This window comes from Microtus oregoni, unplaced genomic scaffold (genome assembly GCF_018167655.1).
Source record: "Microtus oregoni isolate MIOR12 unplaced genomic scaffold, Mior012 000004F_ref0000308, whole genome shotgun sequence".
Lineage (NCBI taxonomy): Eukaryota > Metazoa > Chordata > Mammalia > Rodentia > Cricetidae > Microtus > Microtus oregoni.
In genome coordinates this window covers 22,075,173-22,098,699 of record NW_024543063.1, presented here as the reverse complement: position 1 = coordinate 22,098,699, position 23,527 = coordinate 22,075,173, and the positions used below count along the sequence as shown (strand labels likewise).

The 23,527-nt window shown below is 42.7% G+C and overlaps 1 protein-coding gene across 1 annotated transcript; it reads right to left on the bottom strand.

Annotated features, from left to right (window-relative positions):
• Positions 1–16,919: 16,919 nt before the first annotated feature.
• LOC121447476 (guanine nucleotide-binding protein G(I)/G(S)/G(O) subunit gamma-11-like) lies at positions 16,920–17,466 on the bottom strand. The gene has a single exon (XM_041650750.1). It carries the CDS (start codon positions 17,421–17,423, stop codon positions 17,202–17,204), a length of 222 nt encoding a protein of 73 aa, XP_041506684.1. The 5' UTR covers positions 17,424–17,466; the 3' UTR covers positions 16,920–17,201.
• Positions 17,467–23,527: the final 6,061 nt, after the last annotated feature.

Below are 23,527 nucleotides of genomic sequence, written 5' to 3'. Positions count from 1 at the left end.
ATCTCCAGTTCCTTAAAAGAGAATTCTGTGTGTTTCTTAACACTACCATAAATATGGACAACATTAAGAAATGTTGCTACCATCCCAATGAAGACCTTCTGAGAGCATACAGAGAAAAACCCAGATTTCATTATAGATGTGAATGCAGATTCCATCACTGCATGTAGAGACCACAGCTTAGAATGTAGTACTGAACTCACAGCTGGGAACATTTGCTGTCACTACAATTGTACATGGTGAAGGAAGACAGAGAATTGTGGCCACCACTGTTAGTGAAGAGATAGTGTATGAGCCCAGTAGACAGGTCAAGATCTCTGGGAAGGAAAGTAGATGTTGAACTAGACACTAGATGAGCTTTGTTTAAGGTTTTTTCCTTGAGGGGCAGGAGCTGTTTAGATGGTCCCCTTGCAATAGATAGTCAAGGAAGTAGATAGTTTTATGTCAACTTGATACAAGATAAAGTCATGTGAGAGAAGAGAGCCTCAACTAAGAAAATGCCGGCATGAAATGTGGTTGTAGCAAGCCTGTAGGGCGTTTCCTTCTTCTATTTTCCTTCTATCTTTTCTTTTCCTTTATCCCTTCCTTCCTTGCTTGCTTCCTTCCCTCCTTTCCCTTCCTTCCTTCCTTCTTCCTTCTTTCTTTCTTTCTTTCTTTCTCTTCCTTTTTTTTTTTTTTTTTTTTTTTTTGGGTTTCCAAGACAGGGTTTCTCTGCCTGTCCTGGAACTAGCTCGTGTAGACCAGGCTGGCATCTAACTCATAGAGATCCCTAGTGCTGGCTTTGTTTTGTTTTGTTTGTTTGTTTTTAAAGACTGGGTTTCTTTGTGTAGATCTGACTGTCCTGGAACTCACTACATAGACCAGGCTGGCCTCAAATTGAGAGATCCATCTGCCTCTGCCTCCTAAGTACTTGCATTAAAGTTTATGCAATATTTCTATATTCAATATGCAATAAAAACAGAATGCAATAATTCTGGTATTGAGAATTTGTGAGGATAGGAGTATATATAATACACTTATTATGTATCATATGTATAATATATTATTTTTATATTTTTTTACATTTTTCCTTCATTTTATTTGACATGTATGGATGTTTGGTCTACATGTTTATCTGTGCACCACATGTGTGCTTAGCACCCACAGAGGCCAGAAGAGGGTGTTGGATCCCCTGTGTCTAGAGATACAGAAGGTCGTATCTGGGATAGGTTCTGGGATTTGAATCTGGGTCCCCTGGATGAGCAGCCAGTACTCTTAACTGCTAAGTCATTTCTCCAGCCCCTGTACTTTTATTTATTTTTATTTTTGCACATGTGTGCCTCTTTGTGTATGCCATCTGTGTGTGGGAGCCTGCAGATGCCAGATACCTACTCTTGTGGGTGCTGGGCACCAAACTTTTGTCCTCTGGACCGCTGAACCATCTCTCCAGCCCCTGAATTTGCACAATGCTGAGTGTCTCTAAAATTGGATATCCATGTTTGTGGGTACTTTAGTCTTACATCAGAATTCACTATGAAAATTTGACCTTGCTTCCAGTGCTACTGGTCAGTCACCCACTGTGTCTTTAGATAGTCTAGTACCCACAAAGGGTGAAATAGGCAATCTCCAATGCAAGGAAGTCCAAAGTGTGCAAATACTGTCAGTAACCCTGTCGCAATCAAATCATGCTTATGTTTACAATGATAGGGCTATAAACTTTCTGTCGTCATTGCATATTATAAGTGCACACAGCCAACGCGTGATGTGTCTGTGTTGCACAGAAGCTCCAGGCAGGAAGTGATAAAGAAAACAGAGTGTCTCCAGAAGATACTCATGGTTCCCCTCTCTCACTGACTCAGCCTGTAAGCTGTCCAGATCCAAGTCTTACCATCAAGACGGTCACTGTGTTATTACAGAAGTGGAGATGAGGCATGAACTCTAATGCCTGTTACCTGCTGGCTGTGAGCCTAGTCCTTTTGAAGCACGTCTCCTACCTGAAGGTGGGTTCGGGGGAACCTAAGAGGACTGAGAGTCTGTTCTCTAGGTGGAAGTCCCAAAAGCAGAGCCAGAATGACACTGCAGGTCCTCGGCCAAACAGTCAGAGGCCAAGATGGAGAGGAAAAGACTAAGACACAGGAAGCAGCATTAAAAAAAGGTGGGTTGGAACAACATAGAAGATAGAGGAACCTTTCCCTGGCTTCCTGGAGAAAACAGACAAAGCCAGTCACTGGGAGCACCTAGACCTGGCTGGCTTTAGAGGCCTAGTTCTCAGTTACCACGTGGGAGACCAGGAATGAAGGTCTAGAACTCTGAGACTCCACATCACTGTTTTCATTCCTTCTTCCCCCTCCCCTTCCATTCTTTTCTTTTGTAGCCCTTGGTGACCTTTCATCACTGTGTAGCCCAGGCTGGCTTTTAGCACATGGCAATCTCCCTGCCTTAGCTTCCTGAGTGCTAGACTTACAGGCATGAGTCAACACACCCCAGCAATGTCCTTGGTTTCAAAACGGAATGCTGGATGTCATCAGTCTCTGAGAAAATGGGTACAAGTAAACACATGGACAAACTGTTAAAAACAGAAGTGAGTCTACTTTAAACAGGGACCAAAGTTTCGCAGCATGTAATTAATTGAGCAAGGTCTGACTAAAATCCTATCATTTAAAATTAAACGAAAATATAAAGATTTTGTTTTATAGTCAACAAAACCTGTTTTCTGATGACAACCCTGGGTCTGTTTTTAGAAGGGAGAATGACTCACATTTGTGGCAAAGTATTTGGCCCGTGTTTGACAGTGCACTCCATGCTGGAGACTTTGATTAGCCTCCTAAGGTTCCTCCTCACATTTGACAAAGACAACTTTCTATTTGTGGCAGCCCACTATCAATAGACTCTGTACAAGAGCAGATAGGGAATGAACAAAAACAGTTGACTTTATGTAACACACACACACACACACACACACACACACACACACTCCTAACCAGGAAATATGGTAAACAAGGCCATTTCTTCTCTCTCTGCAAAGACTTTAGAAATCCAGGTAAAATGGAAGGAAAAACTTCTCAAGGTAGAACCAGCTCTGATGGACAAAGGTGGCCCCAGGGGCAGAAATGGAAGAGGGTGCCTGATGTGCTAAAAACACGTTGGACCATGGGCACAGGGGAGCAGACATCTTGGCAGAAGGTGCATGGCAACCAAGGGCATGGGAGTTTAGTGAAAGGAGGACTTGGGGAAAATCCACTGGGACAAACTGAGGTGCCCACCCTGTCTGCAATGGTTCCCCCTTCTTGGGTGTACGTGAGAAGACGCGTGACTTGTAGAACCTTAACTTGGGCTGTGTAGCTAATACCTCCTCTCAGAACCATGCCCTCTCCCAAACGCCATCTTGTTCTGTAATTTACTTTTCTCCAATTAATGTTTTTAGACCTCTTACATTCCACGCCTTTGTCTCATTTTCAAAGTTCATATTCCAGATGAGACGTCATTTGAAACCAAAAACCCCGCCCAGGCTTCTCTTTTCTGTGTACTGCTCTACACCAATTTGCTCACTTCAACATTTAATGTTCGCATTATTTCCTGTTTCCTCGGGGACAGCCATGCTTTCAGTGGACTGAAGTATCATAAATTAAAATGAGCAGTGTTTGTTTCCTATATGCAATGTCCACTGGCAATGAGATATGGAAGCTTGAGGTAGAGAATTTGCTCACTGATATCAAATGTCTACCACACAGTAGGTGTCCAATAAACATTCACTGGATGAAGTAAATCAACCTCCAAGCCATGTTTTAATTCTCCAACAACGCAGAAATGTTCACAGTTCTGGCCAGGACTGTGGCTACTGTCAGGCACGCTTCCACATGGACAGAGCTTCCTAGAAGCAAACCCTCCGCCTCAACAGATTATTTATTGCATGGAAGGCATTCTGTTGAGCGACGATCAGAACTGTTATTTTACTCATAAATGTTTACTGTAGCTGTGTAAAAAGTGGCTTGTAAAACTGGTAATCTTGTACCCACTCCTTCCCTATCTCAAAGATTCCATCCTGCTCCACCCCAGGAGGGCCAAACGGCCCATCATCCCTCTCCTTTCTCCTTCACTCTAATCCACAGTTACAGCTTTGCTTCCCAGGATATAAAACAGTAGAAAGATATGCAATGTTTTTCTGTTCTTCTTCCTTTGAAAAACATTTAAAGGTGAGCCTGTTTAGAAGAAGAGAAATGATGAATGGCAAGGTTTGTACGGAATGTGGACTAGAATCTCACAAATTAAAAGGCAGAGCGTTAATTTTCTATAAAAGATGTCCATAGGCAAGGAGATGTGGATTGTGACATAGGGACTGATCGCAGACAGCCAAGGACTGTGTGTTGCTGTGAATTGAACCCAAGGTCCAGTGCACACTAGGCAAGTGCTCTACCACTGAGTCCACACTGCCAGTTCCTCAAGCACTAATTGTGAGAGAGACGTATGAAGCAGCATGAATGCACATAAGCTGAATGTGTAGAGGACCTTCTATGCTCATCATGACAGCCATCCCCATGTCACATTCAACGACACTGCCACAAATGGTATTCTATCTATAGCATCCTAGGAACAAGAAGAAAAATGGCCTAGATATTCCATTTCAAAGAATGCATTCTCTTCTCTCTTAGTCTGTTTTTGCCTTGGATGTCTCAGGGAAGAGCAATATCCAGGCATCTTTTACTAAGATGGGGGCAAGTTCTATGAAGGTGAGATTTGAGCTGGACCTGTCCAGACCACTCCTCCCATGCCTTAGCAGAACAGCAAGGGCATCTTGGAGTTGCCCTCCTAGAAGATACACTGTTAAGTGTGGTAGCTCATGGCACTTATGGGAAGAACAACTCATTTGTTCCATGGAGTGTTGAGGTGTCCTCTTCCCATGCTTAAGCCTGGGATACACACAAGCTTCTCTGAGAGTGACTTTTAGGTATCCCTCTGACAGATTTTATTTTATTTTTCCCCAGAGTTCCTCCCTGCTCCCTATTCTTCAATTCTATTGCCATCATGTGTCCTGAGCACGGTCTGCTCTCTGAGTCCTTGAGGCCATTCTATCCCTCATCCCAAATGCTTGGTACATTTGTGTGCACACAGGCACAGTCTGATCATGGGAAGAACTAGAGTGTCAGTAAACTGAAAACCAACAGATTAATGTCAAGTATTTTAGAGCGATGTATCTTGCTAACAGACTTCAATAAAAGACACTCTATCCTTTGGCCTTATCAAACATACTCTCAAAGCAACAGATGAAAGCAATATGCAGCTGGGCAGTGGTGGCACACGTCTTGAATCCCAGCACTTGGGAGGCAGGCGCATTGGATCTCTGTGAGTTTGAGGCCAGCCTGGTCTACAAGAGCTAGTTCTAGGACAGCCAGGGCTACACAGAGAAACACTCTCTCAAAAAAAGCAAAACAAACAAAAACCAACCAAACAAACAAAAAACAGAAAAAAAAAAGAAACAAAGCTATATGCAAATCTGCTGTAGGTTTTGGCAAAATAACAAAGGCAACAGAATTAAACACTATTTTATTTTGGCTAGGTGATCAGTTAATGGCTTAGGATATGGGGATGAGAAATTAGGATAACAGTTGTACTCAATTTTGGCTGGGTGTGGAGGGGCGTTTCTAAAATCCCAGTTCTCAGGAGGGTGAGGAATGCAGATGGGAGGTTCCAGGCTGTTCTTGACTACAGTGTGATACCCTGCCTTTAAAAATATACATAATTAGCTCAATAGTATGTATTTGTTCCAGAATGTTTTCATTACTGTCATTTCAGCAAAATTATTAGTTATAAATAAAATTGAGATTTAAATATTTATTTGCAGTGTGTTGAAATGACTTAGAAGATTAAAAATAAAATTGAATTGATATTTAAACTATATAAAGTATTTATGTATTTTCATCAAGAGGACAAAGGAAGGTGTTTGTCACATGTTTTGAAGTGTGCATCATCTTTAAGCTTGGTGTGGAGGTGTGCATCTATATTCCCAGCTATTCAAAGACCTGAGAACAGAGAATTGCTTGAGCTCAGGAGTTTGTGGATGACCTGTGTGCATAATGAGACCCCTCTTTAAGAAGAAAAAGAGAAGAAATAAGTAGAAAAAGTTAGGTTTCTTGAAAAATCTTCAATATTATGTACAAAGTTTAAAAATGATTCAAATTATTGTTAATAAGCATCTATTTTTTTGGTATACATGTATGTATGTGGTATCTGTGTTTACATACTGTGCAAGCTCAACTACACATGTGGGCATGTGTGAAGGCTAGAATATCTTCCACTCAATGATATTTGACACACATGTTGTTCACTGTTGAGACTAGCTTGCCTGCTCAGCCAGCTCCTGGTCTCCCCAGTTCTGGGATAACAGACAGCAACAACCACATGGAGTTCTTATGTGGGCGTTGGGGATCCCAATTCAGGTCCTTGTGCCTGGGTGACAAACACTTTACTCACCCAGCTGTGTCCCCAACCCCTGAAACCTCAGAATCTAAATAAAATTACTTAGTGAGTACATAATACTTACTCACTCTTTTTTTTTATTGAGAAAAGGAGAAAAAAAAAGTTTCCACCTCCTCCCAGCCTCCCATTTCCCTCCCCCTCCTCCCCCCCTACGCCCCCTCCTCCCACCCTTCTCCCCCTCCCCCCACTCCTTTCCCCCTCCCTCTCCAGTCCAAAGAGCAGTCAGGGTTTTCTGCCCTGTGGTAAGACCTAGGACCTCCCACCTCCGTCCATATCTAGGAAGGTGAACATCCAAACTGGCTGGGCTCCCACAAAGCCATCACATTACGTGGGATCAAACCGCCGTGCCATTGTCCTTTGCGTCTCATCAGCCCTCATAGTTCTCCATGTTCAGAGAGTCCAGTTTTATCCCATGCTTTTTCAGTCACAGTCCAGCTGGTCTTGGTGAGCTCTCAATAGATCAGCTCCACTGTCTCAGTGGGTGGGTGCATCCCTCGTGGTCCCGACTTCTTTGCTCATGTTCTCCCTCCTTCTGCTCCTCATTGGGACTTTGGGAGCTCAGTCCAGTACTCCAGTGTGGGTCTCTGTCTCTATCTCCATCCATCACCAGATGAAGGTTCTATGATGATATGCAAGATATTCGTCAGTATTGCTCAAGGATAGGGTCATTTCAGGTTCCCTATTCTCAACTGCCCAAGGAACTAACTGGGGACCTCAGCTTGGGCACCTGGGAGCCCCTCTAGGGTCAGGTCTCTTGCCAACCCTAAAGTGGTTCCCTTAACTAAGAATTGTGGTTCTGTGCTCCCCTGTCCAACCTTCCTTTATCCCAATCCTCCTGCTTTCCCAAGGCCCGACCTCCTTCCCTTCTAACTTTTCTCTCCCCATCTCCCCTTACCCCCAACCACCCCCACATCCCAATTTTCTCCCCGGCAATTTTGTCTACTTCCCTTAGCCCAGAGGATAACTATATGCTTTTCCTTGGGTTCCCCTTCTTACTTAGCTTCTTTAGATTCACCTATTGTAGACTCCGTGACCCTTATTTATGGCTAGAAACCAATTATGAGTGAGTACATCCCATGTTCATCTTTTTGGGTCTGGGATACCTCACTCAGGATAGTGTTTTCTATTTCCATCCATTTGCATGCAAAATTCGAGAAGTCATTGTTTTTTACCGCTGAGTAGTACTCTAATGTGTAGATATTCCATACTTTCTTCATCCATTCTTCCATTGAAGAAGACCCGGATTTTAACCCACAAACCTATGAACACCTCATTTTTGATAAAGGAGCTAAAAGTATACAATGGAAGAAAGAAAGCATCTTCAACAAATGGTGCTGGCACAACTGGATGTCAACCTGTAGAAGAATGAAAATAGACCCACATCTTTCACCGTGCACAAAACTCAAGTCCAAATGGATTAAAGACCTCAATATCAGCCCGAGCACACTGAAAAGGATAGAAGAGAAAGTGGGAAATACCCTACAACAGATGGGCACAGGAGATCGCTTCCTATGTATAACCCCAGAAACACAGACATTAAGAGCAACATTGAATAAATGGGACCTACTAAAACTGAGAAGCTTCTGCAAAGCAAAGGACACTGTCACTAAGACACAAAGGCAACCTACTGACTGGGAGAAGATCTTCACCAACCCCGCAACAGACAAAGGTCTGATCTCCAAAATATATAGAGAACTCAAGAAACTAGACTTTAAAATGCTAATTAACCCAACTAAAAAATGGGGCACTGATCTGAACAGAGAATTCTCAACAGAAGAAGTTCAAATGGCCAAAAGACACTTAAGGTCATGCTCAACTTCCTTAGCAATCAGGGAAATGCAAATCAAAACAACTTTGAGATATCATCTTACACCTGTCAGAATGGCTAAAGTCAAAAACACCAACGATAACCTTTGCTGGAGAGGTTGTGGAGGAAGGGGTACCCTCATCCATTGCTGGTGGGAATGCAATCTTTTGCAACCACTATGGAAGTCAGTGTTTCGGTTTCTTAGGAAATTCGGGATCAACCTACCCCTGGACCCAGCAATACCACTCTTGGGAATATACCCAAGAAATGCCCTATCATATGACAAAAGCATTTGTTCAACTATGTTTATAGCAGTATTATTTGTAATAGCCAGAACCTGGATACTTACTCACTCTTTAAAAATATACATATATTTTTTAAAATGTTATATTGTTTGGTTTGGTTTTTTGAAACACAGTTTCTCTGTGTAGTCCTGTCTGTACTGGATCTCACTCTGTAGAGCAGGCTGGCCTAAAACTCACAGAGACCTGCCTACCTCTGCCTCTCAAGTGTTGGGATTAAAGGAATGCATCACCACTGCCCGGCCACAAATGTTATAAAGGCAAAAAAATTCACAAGTTTGGTGTCTGTTTACCACTAAATAAAGAATCAATGATGTATTTTCTAAAGTCATATTAGACTTAAATGTGAACAAATCTAAACAAAATGCAAATTGTTTAATGTTAAATTGCTGCTCAGCTCTGATTTGAGGCAACTCTGGTCTCCACATAAACACTGAGGCAGTCTAATCTACAAAGGGGACCTCGAATCCAGAAGGCAAAAGCATGTTGGCCACTGCTCCCCAAAGATGATCGTTTACTACTCCTGCTTTCAGAAAGACTCCACAGTCTCTCCTGTCCTCCTTGCCCTTAAAGATCTCTGTCACAGCCTTCCCCACAAAGAAATATTTGGTCACAAATGTTGTGCTGTTTAGAGAGAGACATCTCTGTTTTGAGCCTATGGAGTGAAAGGAACTCTCAGACCTCAGCTGTGTGAGCTGCATGGCACACAGACAAGGATGAGCCTTGATCCTTGGAGGCAGAGATTCCTTCATATTCTTACATAATTGTGTGTGTGTGTGTATGTATGTGTGTGTTTTATTTGTGGTGTATGTGTGTTTTTGGGTGTGCATGTGTGTGTGGTATGCGTGGTATATGTGCATATAAATGAGAAGGTGCATGTACCTGTCAGGATACAGACGTCAGAGGAGGACATCAAGTGTATTGATGCTGTTCTAACACTCCACGTTACATCTTCGAGCAGGGTCTCTCACTGAACCTGGAGGTTGGCTGGTAGCTAGTAAGCCCCAGTTAACCTCCTGTCTCTGGCCCCCATGTATGCACACTCTCAGCCATACCTGACTGGTTATGTGTGTGCTGGGATCCAAACCCAGGTCCTTCTGATTGTAAAGAAGTGGTGTCATTCACCAACCATCCCTCCACCCTTGCCTTCACAGTTTTTCTTTCTAAGTAGATTTACTGTCTGTTGGACTGTGATAAGTGAGATTCTGAAGCTCAGTCAATACCCACGGCAAGGGCACCCTCATCTAGAGTTGAGGGTTGTCCTGGATGCATGAAGAGTGCCTTTGATTATTAAAGAGTCATAGCATGACGAGGGTTTTGTCATGGCCTGGGGACAAATGTCTCTAAGACAGGGCTTAGCACTGGGCCTTAAAATGACCTGCTTGCAGGGGTGCTGTGGCTGCAGTACAGGTTTCTGCAGGGGTGGGGCTAACCTTACAGGGGAGATTTACCTGTACCTCGTTCTTGTTTGTTTTCTTACTATTTTCTCTGCCCCATTTATAATTTCATAGAAAGGCACTACACCAAAGGGGAAGACCAGCTTACACGGTCAGGCGGCACAGGACCATGGGCTAGATATGTGTCTCATTTGTACAATTAGATGTCACGTGGCAGACAGTGCAGCAAGCAGCAGCTCTAGGTGATGGTGGCATTCTGAAGGAGGTCTGCTTCCGGCTAACCTTGAAGATGTCTTTCTTTACATCTCTTAAACAAACAAAGGCCCTTGCCTCTTTATTCTTTGCTCTGCTGGGATCAAACCCAGCTACTGCACAGGCCAGTCAGTTGCATGTAGATTCTGGAAATGCTTTGTGACCTCTGGTTGGCAGGTCCTCGAGAAGAGTTTCTTGACATCATCTCTGCAGAAATCAGTGATGACAAGCTAGAAACATGGGAATGGGTGGTCTCTCTATTCCAGTCGCGCTAGGTTCAAATAATAACTTCAGAGTGGGACTCTCATTGGTTGGGCAGACAATAGTATGTAAACAAACTCTTCCAGTGCCCAACTGTAAATGTTTTCAAAACAAAAACATTTATGGCTAAAAATAAGCTGTCTGTGAGGTTAAAAGTCCCTAAGAAGGAAGTAAGCCATGAGTGCTGAAGAATTGCTCGAGGAAGCTGAGAAAAACAATAGAAGTCACATGCTTGGGTTATGCTTGCCCAAAGAGGTATATAAACCCCGCCTCCAGCAGGAGAAGGCATCACATCTCCCTCTCCTCTCCTGAGTCTCTCACCTCACTGCACCTGAGTCCTCTCTACTGACACCATGGGTTGCTGTGGTTGTGGAGGCTGTGGCGGCTGTGGCGGCTGTGGCGGCTGTGGCGGCTGTGGCGGCTGTGGCGGCTGTGGCGGCTGTGGAGGCTGTGGAGGCTGTGGCAGCTGTGGAGGCTGTGGTGGCTGTGGTGGCTGCAACAGTTGCACCACCTGCAGGTGCTACCGGGTTGGCTGCTGTGGCTGCTGTGGTGGCTGCTGTGGTCGCTGCTGTGGCTGCTGTGGCTGCTGCACCCCTGTGGTCTGCTGCTACCGCCGCACCTGCTGCCGCTCCTGTGGCTGTGGCTGTGGCTGTGGGAAGGGCTGCTGCCAGCAGAAGTGTGGCTGCTGCCAACAGAAGTGTGGCTGCAAGAAGCAGTGCTGTTGCTAGGAAGATTGCTGGCCTCTGGGGAGCTAATGGTAGGATCCAGGTTCATATACTTTTATATTACATACATACACACATACATACATGCATGCATTAGACAGTATGCTGTAATCATTTTCATTTCACCTACATATCAAGCTATGAGTCTTAAGAAAAATAAACCTTATTAGAAAGAAGACTAAAATAAGTCTGTGCTCTGCTGGAGACACCAAATCACGGATAATTTTGTCAGCCTCCCTGAATTATGTTCATTTATCTATGAAATAATAAAGTTGAGCTCAGAATCTCTAAAGACCTCTTCAACTTTAATAGCAGATGCGTCTATTGAGTTCTTAAAACTGAATCATATTCTACCTTTCTGCTTCGAAAATGTATTTTCTGTCTATACCTGATACTCCCATCACATATATAGCTTGAATCTGGGAGCATTATAATGTCTACATATTTTAAAAATCCACAACCAATTATAATCTGCATTGTACTGAGGGAAGGACAATGTTTGTGAAGATCCAGCAAATTCACATTGATGATCTCAACTGAATGAAAGAATGTATTCTAAGCCGGGAGGTGATGATGCATGCATGCCTTTAATCCCAGCACTTGGGAGGCAAAGGCAGGTGGGTTTCTGAGTTCAAGGTCAGCCTGGTCCACAAAGTGATTTCCAGGACAGCCAGGATTGTTACACAAAGAAACTTTGTCTTAAAATCAATAATAATAATAATAGAAAAAAAGAAAGATTGTATTCTATTATTTTGAATTGTTTCCCTTTGATGGAACACCTGTACTTAAAAATCTTCTAACATTGATTGTATATTGCATGTGTTTTACTTTAAAACATTCCTGTCTTCTACAATATCAATAAATCAATAAAACAATAGAAAAATGTTGTGTTTCACTGTCTTTGCTCTGATTTTCTTGCTGACTGTTGGAACTGATGCTTTGGGAACACACCTTGCAAACTCCAGGAAGGTTATAAGACAGACGAAGGTTTGCCAGGAACTGGTGGCACACACCTTTAATTCCAGAAACTTGGGAGACAGAGGCAGACGGATCTCTGTGAGTTTGAAGCCAGCCTGGTCTAAACAGATGGGTTTAAGAAAGCCAAGGCTACACACAGTAAAACCCTATCTCAAAGATAACAACAACAGCAGCAGCAACAGAAAGACAGACAAAGTTTGACACTGAACACAATAGGGCAATGCAAACAAATAGACACAATGACATAGAGTGAGTCAACAGAAGGTTTCCTGGTTGATGTCAATAATCCTGGTTAAGACCTGGCTTGCCACCATGTGACCCCTTTACACGGAGTGGAGCTTCAGAGATATGAGAGAAAAGATAGTTTAAATTAAAAGGAGCAGCGTTTGTTTTCTCTAAGCAGTGTCCATAGACAAGGAGATGTGGATTTCACGTAAGCAGAATGTTCGGAGAGCCTTGTGTGCTCCACGCTGTAGTTTTTAAATACATTATGACAGTCCTCTCTGCGTCAAATTCAATAACACATCCCCAAATGATATTCTATCTATAGCATCCTAGGAACAAGAAGAAAATTGGCCTAGATATTACATTTTAAAGAATGCATTCTCTTCTCTCTTAGTCTGTTTTTGCCTGGGATTTCTCAGGGAAGAGCAATATCCAGGCATCTTTTACTAAGACAAGGGAAAGTTCTAAGAAGGTGAGATTTGAGCTGGACCTGTCCAGACCACTCCTCCCATGCCTTAGCAGAACAGCAAGGGCATCTTGGAGTTGCCCTCCTAGAAGATACACTGTTAAGTGTGGTAGCTCATCGCACTTATGGGAAGAACAACTCATTTGTTCCATGGAGTGTTGGGGTGTCCTCTTCCCATGCTTAAGCCTGGGATACACACAAGCTTCTTGAGAGTGGTTTTTAGTTATCTTTCTGACAGGTTTCATTTTCCCCGGAGTTCCTTTCTGCTCCCTATTCTTCAATTCTATTACCATCATGTGTCCTGAGCATGGCCTGCTCTCTGAGTCCTTGAGGCCATTCTATCCCTCATCCCAAATGCTTGGTACATTTGTGTGCACACAGGCACAGTCTGATCATGGGAAGAACCAGAGTATCAGTAAATTGAAAACCTACAGATTGGTGTCAAGTATTTTAGAGTGATATATCTTGCTAACAGACTTCAATAAAAGACACTCTATCCTTTGGCCTTATCAAACATACTTTCAAAGTAACAGATAAAAGCAATATGCAGCTGGGCAGCGTTAGTACATGTCTTTAATCCCAGCACCTGAGATGTGTGGGCAAGTGGCTCTCTGTGAGTTTGAGGCCAGTCTGGTCTAGAGGAACTTGTTCCAAGGCAGCCAGGGTTACACAGAGAAACTCTGTCTCAAAGAAAGCAAAACAAACAAAAAACAAAAGAAAACAAACAAACAAAAGAAACAAAGCAATATGCAAATCTGCTCTAGGTTTTGGAAAAATAACAAATGCAATTGAATTTAAACACCATTGTATTTTGGCTAGGTGATTAGTTAATTTCTTAGGATACAGGGTTGAGAAATTAGGACAACAGTTTTATTTAATTTTAGCTTGGAATGTAGGGGCCTTTCTGAAATCCCAGTTCTGAGGAGGGTGAGGCATTCAGATGGGAGGTTCCAGGCTGTCCTTGACTACAGTGTGATACCCTGCCTTTAAAAATATACATAATTAGGAGAATATTATATATTTGTTCCAGAATGTTTCATTACTGTCATTTCAGCAAAATTATAAGTTATCAATCAAATTGAGATTTAAAGATATTTGTAGTATGGTGAAATGACTCAAAAGAAAAATAAAATTAGATTAAAATAATATAAAATAGAATAAAACAAAAATAAAATAAATTAATATAAAATTGAATTGATGTTTAAACTATATAAAGTTTTCATGTATTTTCATCAAGAGGACAAAGGAAGGTGTATGTCACATGCTTCGAAGTGTGCATCCTCTTTAAGCTTGTTATCGTGTAACAGAAGGGGCTTGATTTTGGGGTTTATGTCCTGCCCAGTTCCCGCAGCCGGCAAGTCCCAAAGAAAATCACACAGAGGTCTCCATAAGTTATAAACTGATTGGCCCAGTTGCTTGAGCTTCTTATTAACTCTTATCACTTATATAAACCCATTTTTCTTATCTATGTTAGCCACATGGCTCAGTACCTTTCTCAGCGGCACAGGTCACATCTTGATTCTCCTGTGGTCTAGGCAGGATTAGGAGGACTGGGCTTCCTTCTTCCCAGAATTCTCCTGTTCTCATTTTCCCACCTCTACTTCCTGTCTGGTTTGACCCACCTATACTTCCTGCCTGGCCAATCAGCCTTTATTCAAAACATGATTGACAGAATACAGACAAATCTTCTCACCACTCCCCCTACCCCCCCTTTTTTTTAAACAAAGGAAAATATCCATAGTTCATTTTGGGGGAATGTGGGCACAGCATTCCAGGCTACTTCCAGCTGTTTGGGGAGGTGATAATATTATGGGGACCTAAAGAAAATTTAGAATTATGATCAAGTCTTGATTGGAATATCCTGTGATTCTTGATCTTCTCAGGTAGCAGTCTCAAACCTGTTCTGGATGAAGAACTCAGACATCTGGGCCATTTATTTCTGCCAGAGATTTCTCAGGTGGGCTTCCTTGAACAATCCTGATTTTTCTTAACTCAGAATGAATCCACAGCCTCTCTTTTTCTGTGGAAACAAAAGCAAAATCTCTTCTCCAAAGTAACAAACATTTTGACTTTAATTTGAAGTCAAGGTATTTTCATTTATTTATTTATTTATTATAAAAATGTCCACTTCCTTCCTCCCATTTCCTTCCCCCTTCTCCTCCCCCTCCCTCTCTTGTCCAAAGAGAAGTCAGGTAACCCTGCCCTGTGAGAAGTCCAATGCCCTCCCCCCTCCATCCAGGTCTAGGAAGGTGTGCATCCAAACAGACTGGGCTCACAAAAAGCCAGAACATGCAGTAGAATCAAATCCCAGTGACATTATCATTGGCTTCTCAGTCAGCCCCCATTGTCAGAGAATCTGGTTTGATCACAAGTTCCTTCAGTCCCAGCCTAGGTGGCCTTAGTGAGTTCCCATTAGGTCAGTCACACCGTCTCAGTGGGTGGATGCACCATTCACGGTCCTGACTTCCTTGCTCATGTTTTCCCTCCTTCTGCTCCTTATTTGGACCTTGGGAGGTTAGTCCAGTGCTCCAATGTGGGTCTCTGTCTCTACCTCAATCCATTGCCAGATGAAGGTTCTATGGTGATATTCAAGATATTCATCCGTGTGGCTATGGGACAAGGCCAGTTCAGGTACCCTCTCCTCTGCTGCCGAAGGATCTAGCTGGGGACATACCCTTGGACACCTGGAAACCCCTCTAGAGCCAAGTCTCTTGCCAACCCTAAAATGGCTCCCTTAATTAAGATATCTTCTTCCCTGCTCCCATATCCACCCTTCGTCCATCTCAACTATTCCACTCCCCAGAGCTCTCTCCAAACCCCCCTCTCCTTTATCTCTCCCCCTCTCCCCTTCCCCCCAACCTATCCCCACCCCAACACTCCCAACTTATGCCTGGCAATCTTGTCTACTTCCAATTTCCAGCAGAATAAATATATGTTTTTCTATGGGTTCACCTTATTATTTAGCTTCTCTAAGATCACAAACTATAGGCTTAGTGTCCTTTGTTTATGGCTAGAATCCACTAATGAGTGAGTACATACCATATTCATATTTTTGGGTCTGGGTTATCCCACTCAGGATAGTGTTTTCTATTTCCATCCATTTGCGTGCAAAATTCAAGATGTCATTGTTTTTTTACCACTGAGAAGAATTCTAATGTGTACATGTACCACACCTTCTTTATCCATTCTTCCATTGAGGGGCACTTGTTTCTCTGGTTCTGCTATTACAAATAGTGCTGCTATTTACATAGTTGAACAAATGCTTTTGTAGTATGATTGGACATCTCTTGGGTATATTCCCAAGAGTGGAATTGCTGAATCCTGAGGTAGGTTGACTCCCAGTTTCCTGATAAACCACCACACTGATTCCCAAAGTGGTTGTACAAGTTTGCATTCCCACCAACAATGGATGAGTGTTCCCCTTCCTCCACATCCTCTCCAGCATAGGTTATCATTGGTGTTTTTGATTTTAACCATTCTGACAGGTATAAGATGGTATGTCAAAGTTGTTTTCATTTGCATTTCCCTGATTGCTAAGGAAGTTGAACATGACCTTAAGTATCTTTTGGCCATTTGAACTTCTTCTGTTGAGAATTCTCTTTTCAGTTCAGCATCCCATTTTTTAATTGGTTTATTTAGAATTTTAATGTCTCATTTCTTGAGTTCTTTATATATTTTGGAGATCAGGCCTTTGTCTGATGTGGGGTTGGTAAAGATGTTCTCCCATTCACTAGGTTGCCTTTTGTCTTAATGACAGTATCCTTTGCTTTACAGAAGCTTCTCAGTTTCAGGAGGTCCCATTTGTTCATTGTTGTTCTTATTGTCTATGCTATTGGAATTATACATAGGAAGTGATCTCCTGTACCCATGTGTTGCAGACTACTTCCCAGGCAGTAGTCCAAAACCTTCTCTTCTATCAGGTTCAGTGCGGTAAGATTTATATTGAGTTCTTTAATCCTTTTGGACTTAAGTTTTGTGCATGGTGATAGATATGTATCTATTTTTATTCTTCTACAGGTTGACATCCAATTAGGTCAGCACCATTTGTTGTTTTTTTTCCCCAAGACAAACTTTATTGGAGGCAGCAAGCAGCTCACTGAAAGGGTAGGGTCATGCCTTCATCCCACCACTGCCCTCCGAAGACGGGAGTATCCTGAGCAGGAGTCAGAAGCAGGCACACACCACAGTCGCACATAAACTTCCTGGAGAGTCCTGCAGCAGTTTTCTTCTCAATTACATTTTTTATCTTCTTTAACATACACTTTGGTTTTATTTCGGGGAAAATTAAAACAAATAAAGGAACAACTTGCCGCGAGTGAGAATAGAGTTTCCCCAGAGTTAGGAAATGACACAGCTGCCCTTTTCTTTGAAGGGATTCTTGTCTTCTGGGATTCCCTTCATGAGAGGATCCTCTCCAGAATGTTCTTCAATATAGTTCTTTATTTCTTCAGAGCATTTAGACACCTGTTGTCTCTGCAACTTCACTTCTTTGCGAAGTTGCTCAACCTCCATCTTCAGCTTTTCCTTTTCCGGAAGGTCCTCAATGTGAAGGGCAGGCATCTTTGCCCCAGAACTGGGCCCAGGAGTCACTTGTGCAAGGCAGCCACTGGACTCAGCACCATTTGTTAAAGGTGCTTTCTTTCTTCCATTGTATAATTTTAGCTCCTTTGTTGAAAATCAGGTGTTCATAGGATTGTGGGTTAATATCTGGGTCTTCAATTTGATTCCATTGGTCAACGTCTCTGTGTAGTAATAAGGGGCGGCGGGGCTGCGTCCCCAGCACCCCGGCTGCCTGGCTAGCTTATGCCCGAAATAACAACACACAAACTGTATTCATTTAATCACTGCTTGGCCCATTTCTATCTAGCCTCTTCTAGGCTAATTCTCACATATTAATTTAGCCCATTTCTAATCATCAGTGTTGCGCCCCTAGGTGCGCTTACCGGGAAGATTCTAGCCTATGTCCATCCTGGGTCGGAGCTTCATCACGTGCGTCTGCCTGGGAGCTGGGAGCATGGTGTCTCTTTGAGGCGTCCACTCCCAAGAGGAGAGCTGTGGAGTCTGAGCTCACTTCCTCTTCCTCCCAGCGTTCTGTTCTGTTTACTCCTCCCACCTATCTTCTAACCAATGAGGGCCAAGCAGTTTCTTTTTATTTAACCAATGACCTTCCTCCATCATCTCTGTTTTTATGCCAATACCAAGCTGTTTTCATTACTGTGGCTCTGTAATAGAGTTTGAAGTTAGGGATGGTAATGCCTCTGGAAGTACTTTTATTGTATAAGACTGTTTTGGCTATCCTGGGTTTTTTGTTTTTCCATATAAAGTTGATTATTGTCTTTTCCAGGTCTGTGAAGAATTTTGTTGAGATTTTGATGGGGATTGAATTAAATCTATAGATTGCTTTTGGTAGAATTGCCACTTTTACTATATTGATCTTACCAAGCATGGGAGATCCTTCCATTTTTTGGTATCCTCTTCAATGTCTTTCTTCAAAGATTTAAAGATTTTGTCAAATAACTTTCTTGGTTAGAGTTATCCCAATTTGACTTCTTCCTTTCAAATTCGAATCCTCTTGATCTCCTTATGTTGTCTTATTTCTATTGCTAGAACGTCAAACATTATATTGAAGAGGCCTTGTCTTGTTCCTGATTTTAGTGGAATGGCTTTAAGTTTCACTCAATTTAATTTGATGTTAGCTGTCGGCTTGCTGTATATTGCTTTTATTATATTTAGGTATGAACCTTGTATCCCTAATCTCTCCAAGACTTTTATCATAAAGGGGTGTTGAATTTTGTCAAATGCTTTTTCAGCATCTAATGAAATGATCATATGTTTTTTCCTTTCAGTTTATTTATATGATGGATTACATTGATATATTTCCATATGTTGAAATATATATCTCTGGGATGAAGCATACTTGACCATAATGGATAACTTTTTTTTATGTGTTCTTGGGTTTGGTTTGCCAGAATTTTATTGAGAATTTTTGCGCCGATGGTCATGAGTGAGATTGGTCTGTAATTCTCTTTCCTGGTTTTGGTATCAGGTAACTGTAGCTTCAGAAAAAGAGTTTGACAATGACTCTTCTGTTTCTATTTTGTGAAACACATTAAGTCAAGGTACTTTCAAAATACCTATCTTGGATTAATTCAGCAGCATTTATAGGCAAATATATTTTAGCAGCTGTTGCTCCTTCCTCAGCATTCAAACAATTCAAAGAGAGCACAATAGCATACAACATCCAGACTCTCTGTGTGTTTTCCATCTTTACGTGGCTTTATTTTAACCTCTATTTCTTTTATTTTTACTTTTTGGGTTTTTGAGACAGGGTTTCTGTGTATCTTTGTCCTGGACCTCACTCTGTAGAACAGGCTGTCCTTGAACTCACAGAAATCTTCCTGTCTCTGCCTCTCAAGTGCTGGGATTAAAAGTGTCCACTACCACACCTTGAATTCACAGAGGTCTGTCTGCCCCTGCCTTCAAAGCTTTGGGATTAAAGGCATGTGCTACCACACTTTGAACTCACAGAGGTCTGTCTATCTCTGCCTCCCAGGCATTAAGATTAAAGTGTGCACCACCACACCCAACTATTCTTTTTCTTTCTTTTTTATTTTAAGGCTTTTAACCTTTTACTTTTCTCTCCCAAGGAAGGATATATTTTTAACACACAGTAAACCATTTAGAGGATTTATTTTGAATCTCTCTTTACTGTATATCTCTCTTTTTCTGACTACACGAGTCTTTAATTTACCAAGCAATATGGGTAGAATTAAAGCAGTGGCTTTGCCCAATCCTTAGCTTTATGAAGTTCCAGACTCATAGCAGAGGTACTGGCTTTAGCCATGTTTATTGCCACAACTCTATGGGGTTCCAAGGTGCCTGTTAGCAAGCAACCTGCAGCAGTGTCCTCACAAACCACACTCATATGCTCCATAGTTAGACCGCTTGTCTGACAGAATCAGAGTTAGCTTTGGCAGGATGGGCCAGAAAGCCAACATTTTAAAAGGTGCAGATTTTTTCCTGTTATCACTGAAAACCAAAAAGCATGTGTTCAGCTTTTCATCAACACCGTTTAAATGTTTCATGGCAGGACTTCTTAAAAGAGTCCTAATGCTGAGTTAGGAAGCCTCTCTTAAATGAGAGAGCTTGCTTGTCTCTAGCAAGCAGGGAAGACCCGAGAAATAGCTACTACCAAGTAGCCATGCTTTACTCTATTCTTTTCTGCCCAGAATTACGTCCCAAGCTCTGTCATGCTTTATGTGGATGCTGTTGTCCACATGGGCACCATTGTGTAACAGAAGGGGCTTGCTTGTTGGAATTTCTGTCCTGCCCAGTTCCCACAGGAAGCGCACCCCAAAGAAAATCATACAGAGGTCTCCATAGGTTATAAACCCATTGGCTCAGGCTTCTTATTAGCTCTTATCACTTATATTAACCCATTATTCTTATCTATGTTAGCCACATTACTCCGTACCTTTCTCAGCAGGGCAGGCCACATCTTGCTTCTTCTATGGTCAGGGCAGGACTGGGAGGAATGGGCTTTATTCTTCCCAGAATTCTCCTGTTCTCATTGCCCTGCCTCTACTTCCTGTCTGGTTGATTCACCTATACTTCCTGCCTGGCCAATCAGCATTTACTCAAAACATGATTGACAGAATACAGACAATTCTCCTGCACCAGTGTATGGAGGTGTGCATCTATATTCCCAGATATTCAAAGAACTGAGAAAAGAGAATTGCTTGAGTTCAGGAGTTCGTGTTTGACCTGAGCGCATAATGAGACCCCTCTTTAAAAAGAAAAAGAAAAGGAACAAATAGAAAAAGTTTAGTTTTTCAAAAAGTTTTCATTATTTTGTACAAAGGTTAAAAAAAGATTCAAATTATTGTTAATGAGCATCTCATTTTTTGGTATACATGTATGTATGGTCTGTGTGTATACATATGTTTGCAGGCTCACCTGCCCATGTGGGCATGTGTGAAGGCTAGAATATCTTCCTCCCATTGATATTTGACACAGAGTCTCTCATGTTGCTCACTGTTGAGGTTAGCTTGCCTGCTCAGCCAGACTCTGGTATCTGCCTATGCAGGTCTGAGTTTACAGGCAGGAACAGCCACATGTTGTTTTTATGTGAGCACTGGGGATCCCAATTCAGGTCCTTGTGTTGTGTGAGAAGCACTTTACCCATTCAGCTGTGTCTCCAATCCCTGAATGCTCAGTCTCTAAATAAAATTATTTAGTGAGCACATATTACTTATTCATTCTTTAAAAATGCACATATATTTTAAAAATGCTTCTGTGTTTGGTTTGGTTTTTTGAGATACGGTTTCTCTGCATAGCCTTGGCTATACTGGAACTCAGAAAGACTCCCCTACCTCTCCCTCTCAGGTGATCAGATTAAAGGTGTACGTCACCACTTCCTGTCCACAAATGTTATATAGGCAATAATATTCACAAGTCCATTTACTACTAAGTAAAGTATCAATGACATATTTTCAAAAGTCTTATTAGGCTTAAATGAGAATAAATCTAAGCAAAATGCAAATTGTTTAATGTTCAAAGTACTGCATAGCTCTGATATGAGCAGCTCTGGTCTTCACATCAACACTGGGGCAGCAGGAACTACAAAGGGGATCTTAGCACCAGAAGGCAAATGCACTCTGACCACTGCTCCCAGAGATGAGCATTTACTACTCCTGCTTTCAGAATGACATGACAGTCTATTTTGTCCTCCTTGCCTTTAAAGATCTCTGTCACAGCCATCCCCACCAGAAAGACTTGGTCACAAACAATGTGCTTTTAAGAGAGAGACATCTCTGTTTTGAGGCTATGGAGCAGAGGCATCGCCCCGACATAAGCTGTGTGAGCTGCATGGCAAACAGACAAGGCTGAGCCTTGGTCTTTGGAGACACAGAAGCATTCATGTAGGTATGTGTTTTATTTGTAGTGTATGTGCGCTTTGAGTGTGCATGTGTGTGTGGTATGAGTGGTCAGTGCATATACACGAGAAGGTGCAGGATACAGAGTACAGAGGAGGACATCAAGTGTATTGATGCTGTTCTAACACTCCACGTTACATCTTCGAGCAGGGTCTCTCACTGAACCTGGAGGTTGGCTGGTAGCTAGTAAGCCCCAGTTAACCTCCTGTCTCTGGCCCCCATGTATGCACACTCTCAGCCATACCTGACTGGTTATGTGTGTGCTGGGATCCAAACCCAGGTCCTTCTGATTGTAAAGAAGTGGTGTCATTCACCAACCATCCCTCCACCCTTGCCTTCACAGTTTTTCTTTCTAAGTAGATTTACTGTCTGTTGGACTGTGATAAGTGAGATTCTGAAGCTCAGTCAATACCCACGGCAAGGGCACCCTCATCTAGAGTTGAGGGTGGTCCTGGATGCATGAAGAGTGCCTTTGATTATTGAAGAGTCATAGCATGTAGAGGCTTCTGTCATAGCCCTGGGGACAAATGTCTCTAAGACAGGGCTTAGCACTGGGCCTTAAAATGACCTACTTGCAGGGGTGCTGAAGCTGTAGTACAGGTTTATGCAGGGGTGGGGCTAACGTTACAGGGAAGATTTACCTATACCTCATTCTTGGTTGTATTCAAAGGTCTTCTAATACTATTTTATTTTCTTACTATTTTCTCTGCCCCATTTATAATTTCATAGAAAGACACTACACCAAAGGGGAAGACCGGCTTACACGGTCAGGCGGCACAGGACCATGGGCTAGATATGTGTCTCATTTGTACAATTAGATGTCACGTGGCAAACAGTGCAGCAAGCAGCAGCTCTAGGTGATGGTGGCATTCTGAAGGAGGTCTGCTTCCGGCTAACCTTGAAGATGTCTTTCTTTACATCTCTTAAACAAACAAAGGCCCTTGCCTCTTTATTCTTTGCTCTGTTGGGATCACACACAGCTACTGCACAGGCCAATCAGTTGCATGCAGATTCTGGAAATGTTCTGTAGCCTCTGGTTGGCATTCCCCGAAAAGAGTTTCTTGACATCATCTGTAGAAATCAGTGATGAAATGCTAAGAACATGGGAATGGGTGGTCTCTCTATTCCAGTCGCGCTAGGTTCAAATAATAACTTCAGAGTGGGACTCTCATTGGTTGGGCAGACAATAGTATGTAAACAAACTCTTCCAGTGCCCAACTGTAAATGTTTTCTAAACAAAAACATTTATGGCTAAAAATAATCTGTTTGTGAGGTTAAAAGTCCCTAAGAAGGAAGTAAGCCATGAGTGCTGAAGAATTGCTCGAGGAAGCTGAGAAAAACAATAGAAGTCACATGCTTGGGTTATGCTTGCCCAAAGAGGTATATAAACCCCGCCTCCAGCAGGAGAAGGCATCACATCTCCCTCTCCTCTCCTGAGTTTCTCTCCTCACTGCACCTGAGTCCTCTCTACTGACACCATGGGTTGTTGTGGCTGTGGAGGCTGTGGCGGCTGTGGAGGCTGTGGCAGCTGTGGAGGCTGTGGCAGCTGTGGAGGCTGTGGCGGCTGTGGCAGCTGTGGAGGCTGTGGCGGCTGTGGCAGCTGTGGAAGCTGTGGAGGCTGTGGCAGCTGTGGAGGCTGTGGCGGCTGTGGAGGCTGTGGAGGCTGTGGTGGCTGTGGCGGCTGCAACAGCTGCACCATCTGCAGGTGCTACCGGGTTGGCTGCTGTG

What these genes read in the sequence shown, in the direction of transcription:
- LOC121447476 (XM_041650750.1), bottom strand. Translation starts at nt 17,423, where the DNA reads ATGCCTGCCCTTCACATTGAGGACCTTCCGGAAAAGGAAAAGCTGAAG.